The sequence below is a fragment of the Lacerta agilis genome, chromosome 7 (genome assembly GCF_009819535.1).
Source record: "Lacerta agilis isolate rLacAgi1 chromosome 7, rLacAgi1.pri, whole genome shotgun sequence".
Classification (NCBI taxonomy): domain Eukaryota; kingdom Metazoa; phylum Chordata; class Lepidosauria; order Squamata; family Lacertidae; genus Lacerta; species Lacerta agilis.
This window is the reverse complement of record NC_046318.1, coordinates 60,316,715-60,331,584: the sequence shown is the minus strand read 5'-3', so window position 1 is coordinate 60,331,584 and position 14,870 is coordinate 60,316,715. Positions and strand designations below refer to the sequence as shown.

Genomic DNA, 14,870 nt, shown 5'->3' with positions numbered 1-14,870 from the left:
CCATCAAATGCTTGACAAAGCCTGAGAGCTCTTCTCAGCCATGGCTTTGAAGCCTATGGTTGAAAATGGGCCATTTGGATTACTTACAGCTCTTGTCTGTCTCTGTAATATTTAAGGGAGCAAACATTATTGTTTTCAACAAACATTGCCCCTGATTTGGCTCACAGAGGGCTTGTCCAGATAGCAGCTTCCTCTGTCCCGTCCCCCTTGTGCACGGCAGCGTTCAACCAGTATGCTGGAGAAAAGTGGATTCCCTTTTTATGAATCAACCCTGTAGTGCATATAGAAAGTTAATGTCACAGATAGAAACATCTTGTGCCTGTCATTTTGACCATGAAGATGGGAAGAAACCGAGATGGGGAGTGGGTCAGGGGATCAAGGCAATTAAGCCCTTTCTTGCCGTTAATGCAGTCAGGAGTTGGTAGGAGATTTAGCAGCAGTTAAGTTAAACCCTAGTTCAGTGTTTTTCAACCACTGTTCCGTGGCACACTAGTGTGCCGCGAGATGTTGCCTGGTGTGCCGTGGGAAAAATTGTGTTTATTTGATTCCTATTCAAGAGAATTACTTTATATATAGTCAATATAGGCACAGAGTTAAATATTTTAACATTTTCTAATGGTGGTGTGCCTCGTGATTTTTTTCATAAAACAAGTGTGCCCTTGCCCAAAAAAGGTTGAAAAACACTGCCCTAGTTAGTCTTAACCACAGTATACTGTTATTGGCTGGACTGTAGCACTCAACCACAGCTAAGATGAGAGGGAGAATAAGTTACAAAATGTTTATCCATCCTGAAACGCTGAAATACATTGTCCAAGGTCATTTTCACACATGAGGCTTAAATTGGTGCTCACATATCCTGTATGTTTAAATGCAAATGTATTAAACATTTAATTCAACCCAGATTTGGACTTATTTTAATTACCATCTGCCTGCTGATTGGCTTGTTTTAATGCTTTCTGGTTTAAATAATTTAATTAGTTTAATGTAGTAAATTGTAATAGGGCCTAAAGGTGGTGTATAAATGCTTTTTATAAATAAATAAATATACTCTACAGAGGGGATGTAACTGCAGTCCTGTGGCCTGATCTCAGTCTCCTTAAATGTAATGGAAAGAGGTAACTCCATTACATCTGCACTGAGCATAAACAATGGGTGATCTCCGATTCAGATGACTTCAAAAATAATCTTTTTAAAAAGCAACAACAACCTTTTTCTCAAATAATTCTGTACTGTGTTCCAGATTTTATTTCTATGTGTAATAAATGTATGTAGAGTATTTCTAACATAGGATAATAGTTCTTGTTTTTGCTTTATCCCTTGCCTCTTTCGTTTGATGTAGTGATATCACCTTAAGGTGAGACCATCTGTCTTTCGTTATTTGCTTACTGCAATGTGTATGAGTGCTGCTTATTGGTGTAATAGCTGTATAGTATCAATGCATGAGAACCGCATGTTGCCCTTACATTTGTTCAGGCTAAAACCATCTGAAAGATTATGGATGTCTGTGTTTATTTTTAAAGATAAATCACACCCTTTTATTATTACAAATTATAGTGCATACAATCTATAAAACACACATAATATAGTTTTATTTTAAATACAAATTACAGTGGTATCTCTGGTTAAGTACTTAATTTGTTCCGTAGGTCCGTTCTTGACCTGCAACTGTTCTTAACCTGAAGCACCACTTTAGCTAATGGGGCCTCCTGCTGCTGCTGCTGTGCCGCCAGAGCACGATTTCTGTTCTTATCCTGAAGCAAAGTTCTCAACCTGCAGTGTTATTTCTGGGTTAGCGGAGTCTGTAACCTGAAGTGTATGTAACCTGAAGCGTATGTAACCCGAGGTACCACTGTAGTACATACATGCATTCTTCAGAAGATTCCTTATTCTATCAATCACAGCCACTGATCAAAATATAATATATCAGATGGTCTTTTTTAGCTATCTGAAAAAGAGGCCTTTCTATGAAAGCGGAAGGAAATTCCTTGAGATTTTATAGCAGGGGTAGAGAACATGTGGACCTTCTCGTGTTGTTGGACTCCGGCTCCGCTCTGCCCCAGTCGGCATGACCAATGATCAGGGATGATGGGAGTTGGAGTCCAGCAATTCACCCGGAGGACCACAGGTTCCCCAGCCCTGTTCTATATGGATCCATTGCATCACCTGAGCTGTCTTTTCTTAACGATCACAATGTCCCGGCTGCACTTGATATGACCTGTCATTAACATTTTAAAAGCAAATCCATTTTGTAGTGCTGTGTCCTCCACACATGTTCAGAATTCTCAAATTGTAATTGCCTAGAATTACTGTAGGTATCAAAATATATGTGGGAATTTACATTGGTGGACTTAAAAGGTAGGTTCAGTCCAGATGATTTCAGTTCACTACAATTCACTACCTTTTGGTGCCAAAAGGCCTGCAAGGTTCTGACAGTTGTGCTTGAACAGCATTGTGGAGATAGCTACCAAGCTACCAAGGTCTTTGGAGTTAGAAGTAGTTACACAACTGAGGAAATACCACAAGGCCGACTTGCACAACACAAGTATGGGTGTGGCGGGGGATAGCAGAAGCCATTTGCTAAAGTTGTTCCCCTTTTACTTATCCAAGGCATAAGTCCTTGGTTCAGAAGTTGCAGGTCTTGTTCAGATTCAACATGAGTTTCTGTCTTGATAGTTGGTGGTGAGCCTCACCGTATGTCTGCACTTTACAGGGTCAACTCTGTGATGTCTTTATTCTGAATTTATCAGTGGGGCATTGTTCTTTCCCAGCACAACTAGTTGAGCCTATTTCTAATTGGATCTCTTTAGGATTAAACTCTGGACTTTGAGCATTTTAAGCATGTTGTCTGTCTGTACCTGAGCTGTAGCCCTTTTCATGCTTTGATCTTTGCAACTCCTGAGACTTTTGTGGGGTGGAGAAAGGACCTTTGCCTAAAAGTAGTTGGTTTCCCTTCAACCTCACTAGAAGACACCTGCATTTATATGTTGGTACATTTAAGCATGTAAGATATTAGCCATACAACAAGAGAAAAATAAATAAATGTTTGCTGTGTCAGAGAAGCAGCTCCATCCTTCATTTAAATATTTAGTAAATGTTTACTAAACCCACTCCATGAGATTTTCTGTTTGCGGAACTAACAATTAGAATGCACAACTAATAGTATTTCCTGGATTTAATTCGGCTGAACCCCTGCATCGCTGTTACTGTAAATCTGCTAACTATTGTTTGTTAAAGAAAGGACCTGTTTTCTTTAGCCCATGAATGGTTTCTTAGTAGCATTCATTTTAAATTGGAAGCCTCTTCTTATCAGAGTAAGCATACATGGTTTCCATTGTGAGGACTCCAAAAGACTTTTCTTTATCTCTCTTGCTAGTATTGAGCTCAAAGCGCCTGTTGGACAAGAGAAAAGATAGTTCCCTCTGTATTTTGGATACCTATTCAGAACTCATAGCATTAAGTGACAGTTTCGTGACATGACAGACTGCAATCCTGAGGGTTTGTTCACGTATACTGAAGGGCTTGTCCGCACCAAAGAACTTTTATATGCCTGGATGGACTTAGGAAATGCTTTATTTGATAAGCAGTTTCTATGCTGTCTTACCCTTTTTGTGGCTTCCTGTATAGAATGCCAGACTACAGACCTTTTTTGGGGGGGGGGGAGGCTACTTGGGGCCGCAAAGCCCATACTGGATCTAGTTGTGTCATTCTTTGTACACAAATTATCAAATGGGGGAATGCATATATCCTATTTTCAGAGCATATTTCATAGAATTAAAGAATTGGCAGGGACCCCTTAGATCATCTAGTCCAACACCCCGCAAAGTATCCCTGACAGATGGCCACCCAACCTCTGCTTAAAAACCTCCAAGGAAGGAGAGGCCGCCACCACCACCAACTGAGGAGACCATTCCACTGTCAAACATCTCTTACTGCCTGAAAGTTCTTCTTGATGTTTAGTCAGAATCTCCTTTCTTGTTACTTGAATCCATTGGTTTGGGTCCTAGCTTCCGGAATAGGAGAAAACAAGCTTTCTCCATTCTCCATGTGACAGCCCTTTAGATGGCTATCATATTTAAGTGTAATCATTTGCATGTAAGCTAATAAGACTCCCTCTACCTAGTGTAGGCTCAGTGAATGCTGAGGTATCCCTCCAGCTAGTGGAGGGATAATATGGGGTATTGATAGTTGCTTGACATTTAAAATAATGGAAAGAACATCCTTTCCATCTGGTTCTCTCTCTTTTGCATTAAAACAGGATCCTTTGTACCTCTACCACCCTTATATGATTACCCCACATAATCTAGGTCAGGGTTTCCCAAACTTTGGTCTCCAGCTGTTTTTGGACTGCAACTCCCATCATCCCTAGCTAGCAAGACCATTGGTCAGGGATGATGGGAATTGCAGTTAACCTCATTATGTTGTGCTACGAAAGGCGGGGGTGGGGAGTGCCTGCCTACGGAGGCTTAACAATATCCTAGTGTTTCCTAGACCATTTTTTCTGTATTGGATTGAGCTGAATGCAGGTGAATCAAGAAAGGGAGCCTTTCTGTATGCCAAAAGGGCAACAACAATAAAAAAAACCTCAGACTTGTTTGGCTGACTTCCAGAGAAAGTCTAATATTTGTCTAATATTCATTAGCTTTTTCCTTGGAAGTCAAACACCTATTCTCCCTGCTCACTTTTCATCTATTTCAGTTTTGATCAACCCTGAATTCCTACTTCCATGCGCATTCTGCAGCATGGGAGCTACTTTATCGTTGCCTGATCCTTTGATGCAAGTGAAGTCAGCCTGAAGGTGAAGAATGTGGCAATGTGGGTGGAGGTGGTTATCTTTCGGTCTTTCCCACAGAGTTTGCACCCAATTAATGCAGGGGATTTTGTCGAGGAAGTTGTTGTGCTCTTGTTCCACCGAGAAACTGTATTTTGCTAATGAAAGCTGTTTGCTCTTAGTGGAAAGAAACTAATGAGAAGCTCAATTATGTCAGAGCCTGAGACCAAACAATCCCTCTGTGTTTTTGGGCTAGAGATGAAATGAAATGAAGCTTGTTCAGATTTTTTAAAAAAATGACTTGAAAAAGAGAGAGACATCTAAACACAAAGGCCACAATCCTGCACCAACTTCGGCTAATTTCAGGCAAGGGGAATCAATTCTATGTCCTAATTCTGTATTGGATTGTATCCAAACTGTGAAATTACTTTTTGAATCAATTGCATTTTATTTGCCTGTAAATGCTCCTGTAGTTGTTAGTGAACCTTGGAAAGTGAGAGCAGCTTCCTAGTGTTACATGGCAAAATACAAATAGCTCAGCTATTCACTGTTTCAGTGACTCAAGAGGAAAGCAACATTAGGGCATTGTCCTTGTGATTAGGTATAATTGTGAGTTTCAAATAATAGTGCTATTCAATCCAGCCTAATGGTCGTTATAGACCTTTATTATCTTACACAGCAATTTTAGTTTTCAGAGTAACGAACACAATATGCTTCAGACAGGGAATGCTTATGGAATTCTCCCTGTCTGAATCTCTCTCCAGTTATGGGGTTTCCAAATGACTTGATTGTCAAAGTTACCTGTCATGTGTCCTATCTTTTGATTTCTGTTCAGCCCACTGCACATTTGCTGTAATTTACATCCCCCCACATGTTGACGATGCACATGAGTGCATCAACTCATTGAGGAGAACACAGTGCAAAAAGGATTGTATCAAGAGCTCTGCTTATACTGTGCACATCATGTGCAGATTCAATCAATGCCCTGATATGCATGGGGTGGGGGTGGGGTGGGGAGAGAGATAAGTGTAGGAAATGGTGCTTTTGCCATTTTAGAAATTCAGAAAGTTAAACCAGAGGGCAGGTAGATTGAAATGTCAGGCAAAGCCATCCTGTGGCACAATAAGCAAATGAGATAGGGGGCATTTACTCATTCCTCCAATGTGCATTACATTTCTATAATATGGGTTAGAGAAAGAGAGAGCTGAAGCTCAGTGGTACAGTGCATGCTTTGCATGCTCAATCCCATGTTCAATCCTGGGCATCTTCAGGTAGGGCTGGAAAGGACCTGTCAGAAACCATGAGAGCTCCTGCCAGTCAGATCACACTAAGCTAGACTGATTGGGCAGGGGGGGGGCAGCTTCCATGGATTTCACAGCTTCCATTAATAGCAGGTTTTACATATAAATCATTCTTGCTGTTGCTCTCTCAAGGAGCTGCCTTCTCCCTCTAGGCACTTTTTTAAAAAATAAAAGAAACTGAAGGTAGCCATAATCAGAGCCCAGTTCACAAAGCACCATCCATTGTTGATTTCCTACTTAATTTGCACGGAGCTCCTGAAATATGAAGGATCCATGCAAATCATGAATAGGTAGCAACCCTACCTACCAGTCTGCTTGCTTTCCCCTTTCTGCCTCCCTGTATGAGTATCCTAATGGGATGTGCTATTTAGAAATGGCAGCCAGGAAATATATGTGGAAGTGTGTGGTGGGGTGTGGGGGTGGGGTGGGAGTCGTATCTTGGAAGGTTGGAGAGAGAGAATAGCTGTATATTAATGAAATGAGCTAGCGGTTGTCAGCTGCATTAAGAAGTTATTGCCATTGTGTGCCACTGATCTCTTCCTTTGTCTCCTTATTTGTTTAAAGCTGGATGAAGAAGCCTCGTTGCGGTGTGCCTGATCAGACACGAGGCAACTCCAGATTTAATATTCGTCGAAAGCGATACGCATTAACAGGACAGAAGTGGCAACACAAACATATCACTTACAGGTAATGAAAGCAGAGCTGTGACCCTTTCACTTGTAAGTGCTTTAGCATTGCAAATAAATAAATAAATAAATGCAGCTCTATTACCGAGATATGATTTGTCAAAGACAATGATGTTGGTATGCAGCCTGAAAATATTGATTTGCATGTCTTGGGAGAAAATGCTCATAAGCTGCAGAAGCAATGAATGATTTTCCTGAGTCCAAATGGGTCCGTGATTATATAAAGTGTTCTTTTGAAGCTCTCACTATCAAATTAACCTCTTGCCTCCCTTTAAACCTCTATGAACATCTTTCAACAGCCTTGGCAACTTTTCTGGGGAAATTGCTCAGGAAGAACAAAAGTGGGGTCTACTCATCTAAATATGCCCACCATGTCATGGGGGAGGGAGTGCTTTCTGGGTTTCAGGGCCTTCGGGTCTATGCCAAAGTAGAATTAGATTGATTAAAAACTGGCAAGTGGCTGATGAAGCATTTTCATGCCTTTATAGAAGTATTTGTGTGTGTGTGTGGGTGGGTGGGTGTAATTCTCTTAACACTTTTAGATCATGCGTCATGGACTGGCTGGATGCAGAAGAATGGTGGGGGACAGCAGCTGGTGTTCCTCCAGGGGTACCCCTAGGGAAGAAGGCTCAGAGCCAGGGGATTGGTGGTGGGAAACTGGTCAAAGGGCAAAGAGGGAGCAGACTGGGAGGAGGAGGTGCTGGAAGCTGAAGAAGCAACAGGGTTTAGTGAGCAGGAAGAGGCTGTGGCAGAGAGCAGCCCAGAATCAGAGGCACATTCAAAGATGCAAACAAAGAGCCAGTATAGCTAGGAGGCCTATTGGATGTAGTGGCTCAAGGGATTGACTCGTATCTAAGCTTGCAGAATACCCACAGGCTCCACCTTTGTTCTACAGTGGAGGCTGGTCCATTAGGGGAAATATACACTGTGGCCTTTATATCTAGCCAGGGTAACTTACTTAAAGTTTGCTGTGACCATCCATGTTTAAGGCTGGTGTGACAGAGGTAGATTTCAACCACAGAATGGGTGAGCGCTGTCACTACTACAACTTCCAGAAATTTAGGGTCCTTAGATATTTTATCACTGCGAGAATGTGAATCCTTTGAACTTCTGCGCTCATCATTATTGATTGATTTTATTGATTTGTCTAGTACTCTTTTGAACAGAGTTTTATTATTAGATTTAGTAGCTTCCCAGGACAGCGGGTTCCATAGAGGAAAGACTATAGCTTAGTGAACAGAGAACATGATTTGCAGGCAAAAGATCTTGGGTTCAATCCCTGGCATCTCCAGATAGGCCTCAAGCCCTGGAGAACTACAGTATAAACAAAACCCATCTAGATGGACTGAGGGCCTTACTTTGGTCTAAAGCAGATTCCAGCAATTCCAAAGATCAATGAATTTTTAGTGTCAAAAACAATTTGCTTAATTTCATCCTAATTTCATAGGGCATTTCCTTGTTCTAGACTGATGAGTATAAATAATGGAACCCTATTCATGCTATTTCTCATTTGTATATTTTCATTGGCATATTAAAAAAACCTTACATTTTTAAAATGGGATATTACGAAGCTTGCTTGCAGAAGAGATAGTCCTAGAACATATTTGCCTGAAATGTTTGGATTTTCTTTGAACATGATTAGGAAGTGGTGTTTTTGTTTTTGTTTTTGCTTGAGCAATACTCATTTGTATTTATATATTAAATTTCAAACATGCAAAGTCCTTCTTGTGTATTCTTCTGAGAAATCCTGTACAATCTCGTAGCGTAGCTCAGTTAAGAAAAGAAGGGCACTGGAATAATGTTTTATGCTAATATCATAATGTGATAGTTACAGGTGGGTAGCCGTGCTGCTCTGCCATAGTCAAAACAAAATAGAAAATTCTTTCCAGTAGCACCTTAGAGACCAACTGAGTTTGTTCTTGGTATGAGCTTTCGTGTGCATGCACACTTCACGAAAGCTCATACCAAGAACAAACTCAGTTGGTCTCTAAGGTGCTACTGGAAAGAATTTTCTATCATAATGTGATGTTACTCATCCTAAGCTTCCAGAATAAATCAGGGTATAATCTTAAATAAACTGTTTTCTCTCCTCCCTTATTTTAGCAGTCTCTCCCCCTTCCCTTTTAGGGACACTGGTTCTGAGGATTTATATTCCCTGAGTGATTTACAGCCAAGTTAGGGTTTCTTCCCACTATGCGCTTACCAACATTGGATTTCATTTCCCATTCTATTGCCAGTCACCTTGTTTTGAGACAAAGTGCTACAGCAGGCTTCCTCAAACTCGGCCCTCCAGATGTTTTTGGCCTACAACTCCCATGATCCCTAGCTAGCAGAACCAGTGGTCAGGGATGATGGGAATTGTAGTCTCAAAACATCTGGAGGGCCGAGTTTGAGGAAGCTTGTGCTACAGAGCTCGCTGTCTGCTTTAGATGTCTGCATCTTGAGCTGTTATGTATAGTCAGAAAAATGAGAAAACTCACTCGCTAGCTATCCCTTTCCCCCCCAGATAATGAATGACTGTGATTAACTGCACAATCTCTTGGATCATCTTTTGTTTCCACCTCACTCCATTGCCTATATTGTGTTTAGTTGTTTCTTCTCTGTGTCGTGTATTGCAAGCATTAAGATTTCTCCCCGTATCTTGAGCTTACTTTGTACGAAATTGCTTTCTTAATGGGTGTGATCAATAATTCAAAGAACTATGTTGAGAATTCAGTAGCAGTTCTCAAAGTGTGAAGCAGGCTTCTCCTGTAAGGTGGGGTCTGTTAAGAACATAAGGACCCTGCTGGGCAATGGCAAGGTTTCATTCAGTAGCAGGTCCTGTTTCCCAGAGTGCCCAGTCAGAGCTTTCCAAGGAACCCATAAACAAGGTATGCAGACCCCCTATTAACTGTTATTCAGAGGCATACAGTCACTAAATGTGGAGGTTTAATTTAATTAGTTCATAATAAAATAACTATTGGATTGAGCACATGAGACCAAAAGTGGGTCCAACGGTCAAGGAGGCAGTTTCTGCTCGTGGTGCAGAGGGAAGAAGGCTGATGGGGCTTGTCAACTTGAGAAGGAAAACTCTGATCCAAAACCTCGACTGCCTTGCAGGATATCTTAAGGAGAAGAAAAAGCTAAGGAGTAAACCCTACACAAATCCAGAGTAAAGTCCCTAAGATGGTTGGATGGCATCTTGTATGCCTCCTTCTGGCAACTCCTGCAGCCAAGCTGGTGCCAAGCACATTGCTCTGCTTTTATTTGGACCACATCAGTAAGGCTGAGGGGAGGGGGTGAGGTTCAGCGCCGAGGGCCTTCTGGCGGTTCCCTCACTGTGAGAAGCAAAGTTATGGGGAACCAGGCTGAGGGCCTTCTTGGTAGTGGCACCTGCCCTGTGGAATGCCCTCCCACCAGATGCCAAAGGAAAAAAAACAACTACCAGACTTTTAGAACACATCTGAAGGCAGCCCTGTTTAGGGAAGCTTTTAATATCTGAAGGACTATTGTATTTTAATCTTTCGTTGGAAGCCGCCCAGAGTGACTGGGGAAACCCAGCCAGATGGGCGGGGTATAAATAATAAATTGTTGTTGTTGTTGTTGTTGTTCTCTGCGTAGCCCAGGACCTCCATGCACATGGCCAAGGCTATTACCCTGGGAAGGTCATTTGAGTGCTACTAATGCAGCAGTTTGACTTCACCCCTAGAGGTGACTAAGACTTTCAGCAAACAAATGGTTGGACCATAGGCACTTACTGAATCTACCAGAACAGCATTCTATAGGAGTTTTGCGTTAATATCAAATGAACCTCACCGATTAGAGGGAAAACCAGTGGCATCCAGGGACAATCCAACAGATGTAGATATAACTCATTGAATCCTAAGCTAACTTAATTGAAAGAACTTTCCTGAAGGAAAAATTCCCTTCCCTTAAAAACCTCTCCAGGTGGGTTTTTGTGGGTGGGGGATCTCTGCAGTGTGTGGTGGCACATGAGAGATGGCTGGGATGGGCTAATTGTCTCAAAGCAGGTAGAGATCCACTCAGTCCCTCAGCAGCCCTCTGTGCCCCATCCCACATTATTCAGGAGGGCACAAGTGGTTGCTGGGGGGGGGGGGGTTGCACACCATGTTGGAGAGAGGCAAGAATGGGAAACTTTTCCTTCTGTGAACTGTCAGTTAACTTATCTTTGGATCCAAGACAAAGATGATTTCTTCTTCTTCTTCTTCTTCTTCTTCTTCTTCTTCTTCTTCTTCTTCTTCTTCTTCTTCCCCTTTTCTAATGATCATTTCCATTTTGGACTGACCACTGCACAGCCACCTTCTGGATCACAACTCCAGTCAATCTTTATAACTAGTTCCTAGTTTCCAGCCAACCTGTTCAAATAGATCCTGTTAGAGCTCTTCACAGTCAGTGCCATCCTGAACAATTTGGTGTCAGTCACAAAACACGGTTACGTCTTTCTCTTGACGGGGAAGCCAATTGGTCTGAATGGCAAAAAAACTGATTTTTCTGTGGGCTTCTCGGCATAGCTTGACTCTGTTAGCAGTGGTGGAATTCACCTTGGTAGCTTCTAAAGTTCAACCCAACTTTCTTCCTTCTCAGTAGTATAATAAATAAGATTTTACTTCTTTTAGGAATGTTTTGTTTCCTAAATTCACTAGTTTAATTTACTGTTTCTTCTCTGTTGTGACCCATAGTTGAAGCAGTAAAGGCTGATACATACATTTATACTTACATAAACATGTTTATATTTTAATATATATGAGAACAGCCTTCTGGCATCTTATTTGGCATCCATACAAATTGTGTAACAGTGAAAGGGATCTGCCATGAAGGAAGTCTTCCCCATAAGGTTGAAATTACTGTAAAAAGGACCAAATACTCAAAGTAGTTACCAAATTGAGAATAGTGCTCAATTGTCACAAGCTGCTGCCTTTTTTTTTTTTTTTTTGACAGATTAGATAGATGACTGTGGGTGTCTGGGAACAACTGCATTTTAGGCAGAAAGGGAAAATTGACAGAAAGGGACTACTTAACAATTTACCTGTTTATTGAAAATGGCACAAAACTATGTATTTCTCCAATTCAGCCTTCCCTGCATCTGTCATCAACAAGGCAGGCTCATCTATCACATGGAATTGTGTATATGCTTAAAATTGTGCTCTTGTGTTATTACTATTAGAGTTCATGTATCAAAACGTCACTTTTTTCTGTTTATGGCTGCAAAACGTCCTCTGCTCAAGGACAGAATTTTTTTTGCCTTAAGGCGAGGAATCTTATTCTAGAAGGGTCACCAAACTCAAAGTCTTCTGGAAATCTTTGCTTTCAGAAGATGGACATTGGTGGTTAACTGCTGTCCCACCACACTGATGATATTTACATAGTACAAGTGCTTTCCTTACTAAGTATTGTAATTTACTGTTTGCTCTTGATGTGTAAGGTCCGTGGGGTGGTTGCTCATGAGTAACCAGGCAAGACTCTGACCTATCTTTTTACAGGTTCGTTGTGCATACTATTTACAGTACAGAGCTACAAGTACATGTCTGTATCAGTCACTCGCAGAATCCGGGAGTGGCCCCTTCCAGCTGTGACCCCAACATAAGAGTTTCGGTATCCGAAATCTCCACCTCCCCTCCTTACGTTTCACCCCTCTGCGAACCTGGGGTGCCGGGAATGGTGTGTCTCCCTCCTCGTTCGCTGAGCAAGCGTAGTGCAGGGTCTCTCCAACATCCCCAGAGCCTTTGCTCTCCAGACCCGGAGCTGCCTGCCGCTCCCCACTGGAGACATCACTGCTTCCTCTGCTGGAAGAGGAGGTGCTGCTGGTCAGGTGGGGGTGGGGCTCTCTGTAGCATCCCGAGAGCCCTTCCACCACCCTGCGCTGAACTGGGGACAGTTCCCTGACACGATGCTCAAACAGTACATGAAATAATGACCTTATTTAAGTCAATTGGTCTTTGCAACAGATCACTTTAGCAGAGCGGAGCTGAGATTGTATTTGTTGTGACTGATTCCAAGCTGTAATTCCGACCCCACTCAGGTGTTCCACTGAAGATTTGAAGGAGCCTCCCACCACCTTCATCCACTATGTATGTGGAAACACAACTTACTTCTTGCTTCAAACTTCCCATTTCTGCTGGAGACAGATTCTCATTGTTGCCCTCCTTCAAAATTTTGTAGTGTATGCCAAAAATCCAGAGGCCAGTGCTAGAAGATGTAGACTCCTGTGTTCCTTTCTGCAGCAAGATGGTAAAATGAAATCATAAAACAAAACAAAACAAAATAAAAATGTTGTGGCCACATTTGAGGCTGGCCTATTTGCTCTAATTCCTTCAAACTACCATCTTTATCTGCACTTATTTTGTTCTTAACCAAGTACTCAGGATTAAACTGCAATCTTTTGAGTAGTACGGCATTCTCTGGAAATGGGTCAACTTTTTAAGAAGAGTCACATAAAGTTGGCCATTGCATTTCCAGCTGGAGCCTCCACTTCATTGCAAGACATTGCAAGGGCTCAATTTTAGACATTTTGCGGGCTCAAAACTGGACCTGTTATTTCTGAATTCCTGTTTTTACCTGTTTCTGCTTTTATTATACAGTTTTATTGTTTTTACATTACTTTTGTATAATGCTTAGGGGTGTATGTATCAAGAAGTCTAGAAATGCTTAGAAATAAATAAATTTGGGTCAAAATGCAACTAGAAATGAATTACAATTATATAAAACAAATCACCTCTGATGGTGGCAATGTAGGAATAAAGTGCCATGTATACTTTGGCTGGTTGTGACTGTAGTGTTGCTTATAACTGAATAGGAGCAGTGAGAAAGGGCCAGTAGCCAGCACTCACTCTCACGCAGCCTGCTTGTAGGCTAGTATACTTAACCCCTTGGCATTGTGGTTCTTAGCTAGGGCCCGTGACAGCCATTCCTCAGTCAGCAGCATCCAGCCTTGGAGGACATCCAAAGTCTTCAGATAATCCAGACATCTGAATTACTGTTTGTTTGTATTACTGAGGAGGGCTGCATTACTTCATCACTTGCAGACATATTCAGTTCTCCCAATTTGATTTTGCTTCTGTGCACTGAATTTTATGTGCTTTCAGGGGTATCAACTCCCTACTTGCCATTTTATGTTCTAATAGTCTTAATTAATCCCTGATCTTTCAGTGACTATGAATGGGCTATGTAAAACATAACAGGGTTAATTTTTTTTTAAAAAAAAATATGTAAACATGAGAGCTCTATATGCACTTTTTGGAGATATGCAGTGCCTTATAATCTGGCATGATTTATAACATTGCATCAATGAATCATCCAAGATTTTATTCATGAAAATTTTCTGCTCTGACAAAGCATCACATTTGGAGGAAATTTATATAACTGTTACATAACATGTTTGCGCTCTGGAATGTTTCCTTTTGAAATATTTTTAGAATATTCATTTTGAAGCCTTTGTTCCATATATATTTGTTACATACTTGGGGGTGGGGAAAATATTATTATAAAAATATTAATTTGGGGGGGGGAAAGAAAAAGAAAAACCAACCAAGGGAGCATGTTAGGGTGAAAGATATAGATGCCTTCTGTGTGACTCTCTGGCTGTGTTCCCATGTTAGCCTGGTGGCATGCGAGTCCCAGGAACATCCCTCCTTCATGTTTGACTGAGTAATTTGAGGCTTGTGGTCACACCCACCCACCATGCAACAGGAAATGTAATGTGATAGCTCCTCTCCATGCACTACACAAGGCCAGATTAAGGTGGTTGGGGGGGGGGCCTTCTCCCAAAATGAAGCCCAAGAAATACAGGACCACAAAATAAGTCTGACTCTTGTGGTAACTTAAAGACTAACAACAGCTCCTTCACACCTCAGGCATTCTTATAGCCTGGTGTCCAAACAACCCACTTGTCAATCACATCTCTGACTTCAGTCTTCGGCTAAAATGATTGGAAGGTGGGAGCAGGTAGGCTGGCATATTTCACAGAAATTGCTTAGAAAATTACCTGCACATTTTGCTTGGAAGCATTCTTTCCAGAAGGGTCTAAAGATTTTCTTTCTTTCTTTCTTTCTTTCTTTCTTTCTTTCTTTCTTTCTTTCTTTCTTAAACCAGACTCTGGCCCCCTTCCAGTCATGGGCC

The 14,870-nt window shown here is 41.6% G+C and overlaps 1 protein-coding gene across 2 annotated transcripts in view; it reads left to right on the top strand.

Moving 5' to 3' along the window:
- MMP16 (matrix metallopeptidase 16) overlaps positions 1-14,870 on the top strand; it is a 159,376-nt gene that overhangs the window by 74,294 nt on the left and 70,212 nt on the right. The window contains exons 3-4 of one of the 2 annotated variants that reach the window (XM_033155516.1): positions 1,340-1,354; positions 6,634-6,756. In XM_033155516.1, coding sequence (XP_033011407.1) covers positions 1,340-1,354; positions 6,634-6,756 — 138 coding nt within the window. The remainder of the gene's footprint in view (positions 1-1,339; positions 1,355-6,633; positions 6,757-14,870) is intronic. The other variant, XM_033155517.1, reaches the window with a different exon arrangement.